Below are 7,444 nucleotides of genomic sequence, written 5' to 3' on the forward strand. Positions count from 1 at the left end.
GCGGCGCCGGCGATCCCAGCCCCGCTCACGGGTCTTCCCTTCCTAAAAGCGACCCACGTTCAGCTGGGGGCCGAGCGCTGCGCGCTGGCAAGCGCCCGGCAGCCATTTTCTCACACGCAGTTCCCTCCTTTGTGGGGGGTTTACAGGCCGGCGCCGGCCCTGCCGCCCCGCAGCGGGGGGGTGCTGAGCCCGACGCGGGGTGACGGTGGGGAAAGCTGCTCGGAAACTCGCCTGGCGTTTCCAGAGAGGCCCCTGCAGCCGGTGGCCCCTGTTGGCCCCCCGAAGTCACATGTCCGCATGCACGCAGATCCCCGCATCCGCGTCTTCGCCTCAGTGACAAGGGAGAGCTTCCCCTGTCCCCACACCCCCCTCCCACGACCCTCCCTGCCCACGGCCAAGAAATCAAAAGATAATATTCCTCGTGGAGACAGAGAGAAAATAAGGCTCCCTCCATCTGTCTATACCTTCTCGTACCCAGCACGTGAGATCCAGCCTGCTGCCAGGCCATGGCACTCGCACAGGGGTGAGCTGTTCTACAGTCCGGTCTGCTCCCAGCAGACCTTCCCCGTAGTCCTCGGTGCTGCGCAGGCTTCCAGGGCACTGGGGGGGTTCAGTGGCTTGGCTCAGAGTCATGCTGCGAGTAATTAAAGCTGTTAGTACTGTTTGGATATTTTGCTTTCTCTTTTTATAGCCGAGTAAATCAATCTGATGCTCATAAAACAGGTTAATAGCACTAACTAAAGCCAAGCTTTTCCTGCGCAGCCTTTCCAGCAGACCGTCTTCTTCGCTTGCTGTACCCTCAGATGCTGCAGTGTTCACACCAGAGCACCGCATCCACATTCTGCAGTGTTGCAGCTCACCTTACTGCAATCTGGTCTTAATTGCTTTGCCATTTCATTGTACAAAACAGATTGAGTAGTACTAAAATGCTAAAAGAGCGGCTGCCTCGAGATTGTTGCTTCAATATTGTTATTATTTCCTTACAAGAGCAAATAGAGCATTTTTAGAAATAACGCCATTCATTTCCCCTTCTGGCTGTTTGGCAGGCTGTGATCCCACTATTAAAGGGGATGGACAGTCCTATTACAACACTTCTTATCAAGCACAGTTTAAGGGTGAATGGAGTCCACCTGCAAAGCCAAGTGAAAAGGTAACAGCATGATTTAATCCCCACAGTTAAAGGGCAGCACGTTCCCATGGTGAATTCTGTCCTGAAAGGGGTGGGATCTGTGCAAGTGAAAACCAGATGGATGGAAAGATAGAGAGGGGAAACAAAGGGATTGTGCTTTAAGGGGCTGTTCTATAGCTCTCTTGGCTTCCCTTCAGCACTTGTCTCCTATTACGTTTGGGGATCCCAGATGCAGTGGATCTATGAGCGAGCAGAAACGTGCCTACAGTGTCCCAGACAAAAGGCCACAAAGGTATCAGCAGGACAACCCGATGGGCATCCCCAGGAACTGCTCTTTCTGATGAACATTGCTATTTAAGCAGCTAATATCTGATATCTTGCAGAGTCTATGACAAGGAACATGCTGCCTCCCAGATCCACTGCACGAACCTGCAGCTGGGCGATGGTCACACCAGATTCTCCACCTCGACATCAGAGCTCTTCCCAGTACACAATCTAGGTAGGGCAAGTCTGTGACACAGAGGCAATGCATACAGACCACTAATGGGGTTTATAACAAGCTGAACAGTAGGGTTTATCACTTGGGTTTGGTAATATAATTATAGATAAAGATATATAAAGCATTCATATAATATGTATATAATTTTATATTTTTAATGTTTTGTAGTTTTTATGTACTCAGCATCAGTGTCATCACTGTGAGGCTGTGTTTCCTCCTCACTCCACTTCCCTGGCCGGTTAAACGGCTGTATTCATTCCTGTGCTCTATTGCATGAGGAGAAGCTGCTGTAGCTATAACTTGTTCAGAGACCAGAGTGCTCTGACATCCTTCACTCTTGCTTTTGCCAGAGCCTGTAACCCCTGCCCGTCCAAACAAATACGCCTCATCCATCCCCAGAGGTGATGAAGACCCTGAGAGAAATCAAGCGTTGACAAGAGTTACTACTACACGGCTCTCCTACCCAGAGGTCTGTTCCCAGCTTTGCTGTGCGGGTGTTTCTGTGGTGGAGACCCTTTCTTCTTTTATGTACACTACTCTGGCACCTAAAGCCGATGTTGTTGCCCCTTCTGCCCTCCCCACTCTGGGCAGTGCAGGGTGTAATGTACAATAGGGTGCCTTTCCCAGCTACGGCCTGTTTCTGCTAAAGCAGCTCTTGTGTTCTCCAGACTGGCAGGTGGAACCTCGCCCCAAAGCCTGACTTGCTACTGCAGAAGCATCAAAACAACATCTGCTTGGGAGATGAGCGTTCAGGCTCCCGTTTCTTCAGCACAACGCAGCAGTCAGACTACCAGCCACCCTGCCAGAGCCAAAGGGTGACAGCAGACAGCAAAAGCCACCGTGAGAGCCACATCCCCTTCAACTACCACAGTAAGGCCACGTTGCTCAGACTGTGGCAGTGCCAGATGAAGCCTGGTTGAGGTTCTCCTCATGCTGTGCAACAGACAGCAATGCCTGGTGCTCTGGGAAAGGAGGCAGCCCAGACACCTTGGGTTGGAGATGGCAGGAAGCCACTGGTGCAGCATCGGTGTCTTTAGTAAAATGAGACTGTTACCCCAAAACCAGGCAGGACACATAGAAAGTGCTCAGCCCCATGCCTGCTGCTGCTTGTTCTCACAGCGACCGCTAATCTCAGGCACTTTCACCACCTCAAATGACATCTCACCAGCCATCTTGATGCCTGTGCCAGCCATAGGCATTCACTGCCATTGTACAGCAACATTTAGCATGTTCGGGTGACATAAATGATTTCTGGGACATGAACCAGTGGCTTGATCTTTTTCACTTGCTACATTTGTTTTCAGGAGTTGTTTTGCCTTTGTATTTGGGAGGAAGGAGAGGATTTTGATCAAAAAGCTGTGCTTCTGCAACTTCAGGAAGGGATGCGGTTAGAGCTGATCATGGAAGGCATTAACAAAATCCTCCTCTGATATTGCTTCCTGTTTCTGATCACCAGTACTCTGCAGCTAAGAGAGAGGTCCATTCATGCCATATATCTGTTTTTAAGCCATTTGTTTTACTAAATGTGGAACAGATCACAGTTTACTTGATCTTCTCCTTGGCCCCAAATTTCTGGAGTGGCTCCATAACTAGCATATGGAGTGATACTCCTGTAACTGCCATGTGAATTTCTTCATTTGCCTTCTCACCCTGAGAATTGTTTTCTGTACGGGCAAAGGTTTTCAGCAAAGTGCTGACAGCAAAGCCTGTCTTCTCCTCTTGTTAGTGGAAATGCATGCAGATCTGTGACTGCAAGTCAAACTGCAAAGCTTTTCTGATGTTGCCTCCTAATTTACTGGCTTGAATTTCATTTTTATTTCAATTCCATCTGTCAGCAGATGAAAGTTCTGTCACAACCACGCAGGCCATGCTGATCCCACACAGACAGCAGAAACAACGGCTCTCCGAAGACATGCTACAGCAGGTACAGCCTTAATAGGCCTGGATTTACCATGGGGCAGCTTGGGGAAGCAGGATTAATACAAAGCAAAGCTGTAGCCTCCCCATTAACATCACCAGTTTTGGTGTGTGCTCTTGAGCCACGTGAGATGGGACAGCCATGCATCAAACCTTTGAAGGGAGAGGAAGGACAGGCAACCAAATCCCTACGCCAAGGAGTGCTGGAGGGAGAGGGAAGGTGATTCTGGTCCCCACAAAGGATCAGAGGAGGAAAATCTCAGGCATGAAGTGGCATGGCCAGAGGTGTCCAGCCAGGGTAGACGTCTCTTTGCACCACCAGCAGAGAAGACTGCGCGTCTGCCAGAGAGGGAGGAGGCAGGCAGGCACAGGTTGCAGCTGCCCAGAGGGGTGACCCTTCAGGTAGCAGCACGGGGCTCAGATGTAGGGGCTGCCAGGTTCCATGTTGCCACCTGCCTCTTCCCCAGCCCTGTGCCCATCTGCTGAAAGCTCTTCTTTCTCCTCAGATCAAATGCTCACACCTGGGGCTGCCCTGGAGGGCACAGGACCTCTTCAGGACTGAGCAGAAGGATGAGTTCATGCCCAAGTCCAGAGGGCCAACAGAAATCCAAAAGGCAAACTCCGGAGTGAGCTGCATTCCCCTGGGGACCCTGAAAAGATACTGTCCCCAGAGGAAGGTGCTCTTCGCCCCATGATGTTCTCCCTTCTTCAGGGACAGCCCAGAACTTCCTGTGCCATGGGCTGCCTACACATCGTGTTACCTGTTAGCTGTTCTGGTGCCCTGCTCTTGGCCCATCCGTGTGTTATTACAGGGAACATTTATTTCACAAGTGGAACAAGGACATAAAAAGGTGTTGTGACAGCGAGAATAAACATTGAGAGATTAGCCCAAAGATGTGGGTGACACATCTCTCTGGATTGCGAGACCCACTGAGTGCCTCTAGGCAGGCGCGGGGGCAGGAGGAAGCAGGTGGGGTAGGGGGAAGCTCAGAGAAAGGGCAAGAGATCAGAAGCAAAGTGAGAGGCTCTGTCAGGGCTGTGGGTGGGCTGGAATATTCCCTTATTTTATCTGTTTGGATTTTGGTGTCAAGGCCTGAAACCAAAGGTCAGTGAACAGTGGGGCAGAGAGGTAGCTCTCCCCAGCTTATGATGAGCGGGCTGTTTTCCTAGACGTGAGCCATGTATTTTTGTTGAGCTGATAACTTACGTGGGTTTCCTGAATGCTGAGCTTGCACTAACTCTGTTTGGGATATAGGTATTTTAAAGAGGGATCAGTGTGGGCCGGTTAGCCCTTTCCCTTGGGAGGCCAAGTGAGCTGGATCAGCTGCTGCCCTGTCACAGCTGCTGCTTCACAAGCCCTTCTCAGATTTTGATGCAGCTTGGGCTTGATTCACACGTGCTGTGAGCCAGCACCAAAGCATTTGAGCACAGCTCCCTAAACCACTTCCAGTTGCTGCAGTTTGTGTGTGTGTGTGAGCAGGAGTTGGGCCCATGAACCTCCGTGCTTTCCTCCTGGGATTTGACTCTACATCTCTCGGGAAAGGGACAGTCTTTGCTCCACATGTACTTCAAAGAAGCCGCATACTCAAGTCTTGCAAATGCATGCAGGCACCTCGCATCAGTGTCTTATGCCGGTACGTTGCAAACACCTGGATTCAAACACCTAGACTGCATCATTTGGTGTAGTAACAGGGACTGCCACCAGTCTGCCCCGTTCCTTTTATGTGACCCTGAGGTGGCTTTGCCACTGGTGCTACTGCAGAAACAGCCACGGTTCACTGTGGATAAATGGTGAACATCACCTTTTTGGTGGAACCAGCTGGCTGGGGAGGTGTTCCTGGCAGGACCCTGCGGTTATTCACTTTCCTTTCCATGTGGATTTTGATGCGACTTCAGACATAGAAAGTAAAACTGGCTTTTGGGGTAAGGGTCTTTGCTTTCTAAACTCTTCTCCCACCCCTTCCAGCAATGCCTGAACCAGGAAGGCCAAACAGCCTGTCTTTGATTCCTCCAGCTACGTGAAATCTGCCAGCACGGTTGGTGGTGCGTGACACCCCTCCCTGCCGATGGAGCCACCAGCACGTACCAGTTGCACGTCGACGGTGCCTGTGACTCAGAGATAAGATGAAGTCATGTTATTTCTCGATCAGTTTAAAAACACGTCACTCGTCTCTGTGGCCCCATCCTCAGCACGGCATCAGCCTCACACACATGAGGTCAATGCTAAAGCATCCCTGCAAAAACAGGGTCTCAGTCCAACCCTGGGGAAGATTAGGCCTGCAGGCTTGGGCTGGTTAGGGGCAGGGATAAATTAGGGGACCTCGGTATAGCCTTTGCTCTTTCCCCCCCTTCCCCAGAGGGCTGCACAGCCTGTCCCGCTCGCCTCAGCCCAGGCGGGGACCACCCTCCTGGAGCTGCTGGATAAGCAGGGCCAGCAGCGATGCAGCCCCCGGGACGTGTGCGAAGCTTGGCAGTGGAGCTGGAGGATGGGCGAGCATGGGGCGCTTACGGCAGCGGGGAGCTGCTGCACGGCCGGGTGCAGCTGGAGCTACGGGGTGCGCTGAGGCTATGGGCACTGGAGGTGTACGCTCGCGGGCGTGCCTCCGTGCACTGGCTGGAGAGCCACAGCGTGGGGCTTAACACCGTTTACCGTGACTACACAGCCTACCAGACCTTCCTGTACCGCCGCTGCCAGCTCATCCCCGGTAAGGCTGGGACACGGGGGTGGTTCTGTGCTCCAGGACGTTGGGTTGGGACCCCCTTGGGCTGCAGGCATCCCCTCCGGGAGGACCTCTCCGGGTGCTCACCAACACAATTGTCCCTCTTGGACACCTTCTCACCGAGGGTTTCTCTGTTTGCTGGCTTCTAGCAGGCTGCCTGCAAACTTGGGGCTGGTGAGCACGCAAGGGTTGTGGCTTTATGTTCTGTTTGCACAGGGAAGTGCAAATAGAAGTGTCTGTTCACAAGTGTGGAAAGAGCACTTAGTATTTCAGTAAATATTTGTTTTCAGTTTCCTGATGCTGGGACTGCATGCCCAGCTGGCACGTTGCTTAGATCTACTGCAAGAGGACAAGCCACTTGAATTTTTCGTGTGCTTGCGATGAAATGATCCAGAGCCAAGGGATACGGGACATCTCAGCTGTCCATCCGCTCATTAACTCCCTCTTTACTTATGAAAGTGCGTATCTTTTATCCTCCTCCCCCAGTGATAGTGTTACAGTCACAGCTCTGTGGCTTCTTCTCCCCCTTGCCCTGCTTCTGATGGCCTTGTTATTGCCTGTGACACAGTGCTATGTGCCACCCAGCCCCAGAGATGGCCGCAGGACTTCACTCGTGCTGAGGGCATTTAATGGTGTCAGTGGCCAAGTGCAACCTAGAAAGTCGTGCCAGCCCCAGCAGGCAAATGTAGAGGTTGCAGGAGGAAACCGCTGTGACGGAACGAGGTTGTGAGCGGCCTCCCTGGAGGTGTTCTTGTCTCTGGACTGTGCTGGCGGGTCATATTCTCTATTTCTGGATGACTGTACCTTGCTATCTGCTCCAAACACTGCATTACTCTGGAGTTTCTGTCTTTTGGCAGTGGCTCTGCCGTGCTGTGCCTAAGGATGACCCTTTTGCACCTACAGCTGTGCTAACTGTCCCGACTGCAATTAAGGACATGGGAGAAGCCCTTGCCCTGAACTCCAGCAGAGCGGGTCCTCCGCATTAGCTGTAAGGCTATAGGGTGAGTTGTATTCCCCATTATCCCTGCAGTAAATGTCTGTAGGGAAGCCACAGTCTGCTGCGAGCACGTTTGGATTTTGCTGCTGGGATCGTGTATGATAGAAGCCCCTGGAGCCGTCTGGAGACGGGCGCTCGGCCAGGGGCTGGAGGAATTGCATGAGCCGCTCGGCCTCGCCAGC

The 7,444-nt window shown here is 52.2% G+C and overlaps 1 protein-coding gene across 1 annotated transcript; it reads left to right on the plus strand.

The window, feature by feature from the left end:
* Positions 1–15: 15 nt before the first annotated feature.
* Positions 16–4,240, plus strand: LOC104614081 (chromosome unknown open reading frame, human C19orf45; the record flags this gene model as incomplete). Its single annotated transcript, XM_010292748.1, has 8 exons — positions 16–523; positions 1,047–1,150; positions 1,327–1,421; positions 1,513–1,628; positions 1,979–2,097; positions 2,297–2,498; positions 3,467–3,552; positions 4,052–4,240. Coding segments are annotated over 8 exons (1,419 nt in total), but the record flags the coding sequence as incomplete, so codon positions are not given.
* Positions 4,241–7,444: the final 3,204 nt, after the last annotated feature.

This window comes from Phaethon lepturus, unplaced genomic scaffold, assembly GCF_000687285.1.
Source record: "Phaethon lepturus isolate BGI_N335 unplaced genomic scaffold, ASM68728v1 Scaffold30238, whole genome shotgun sequence".
Taxonomy (NCBI): Eukaryota; Metazoa; Chordata; class Aves; order Phaethontiformes; family Phaethontidae; genus Phaethon; species Phaethon lepturus.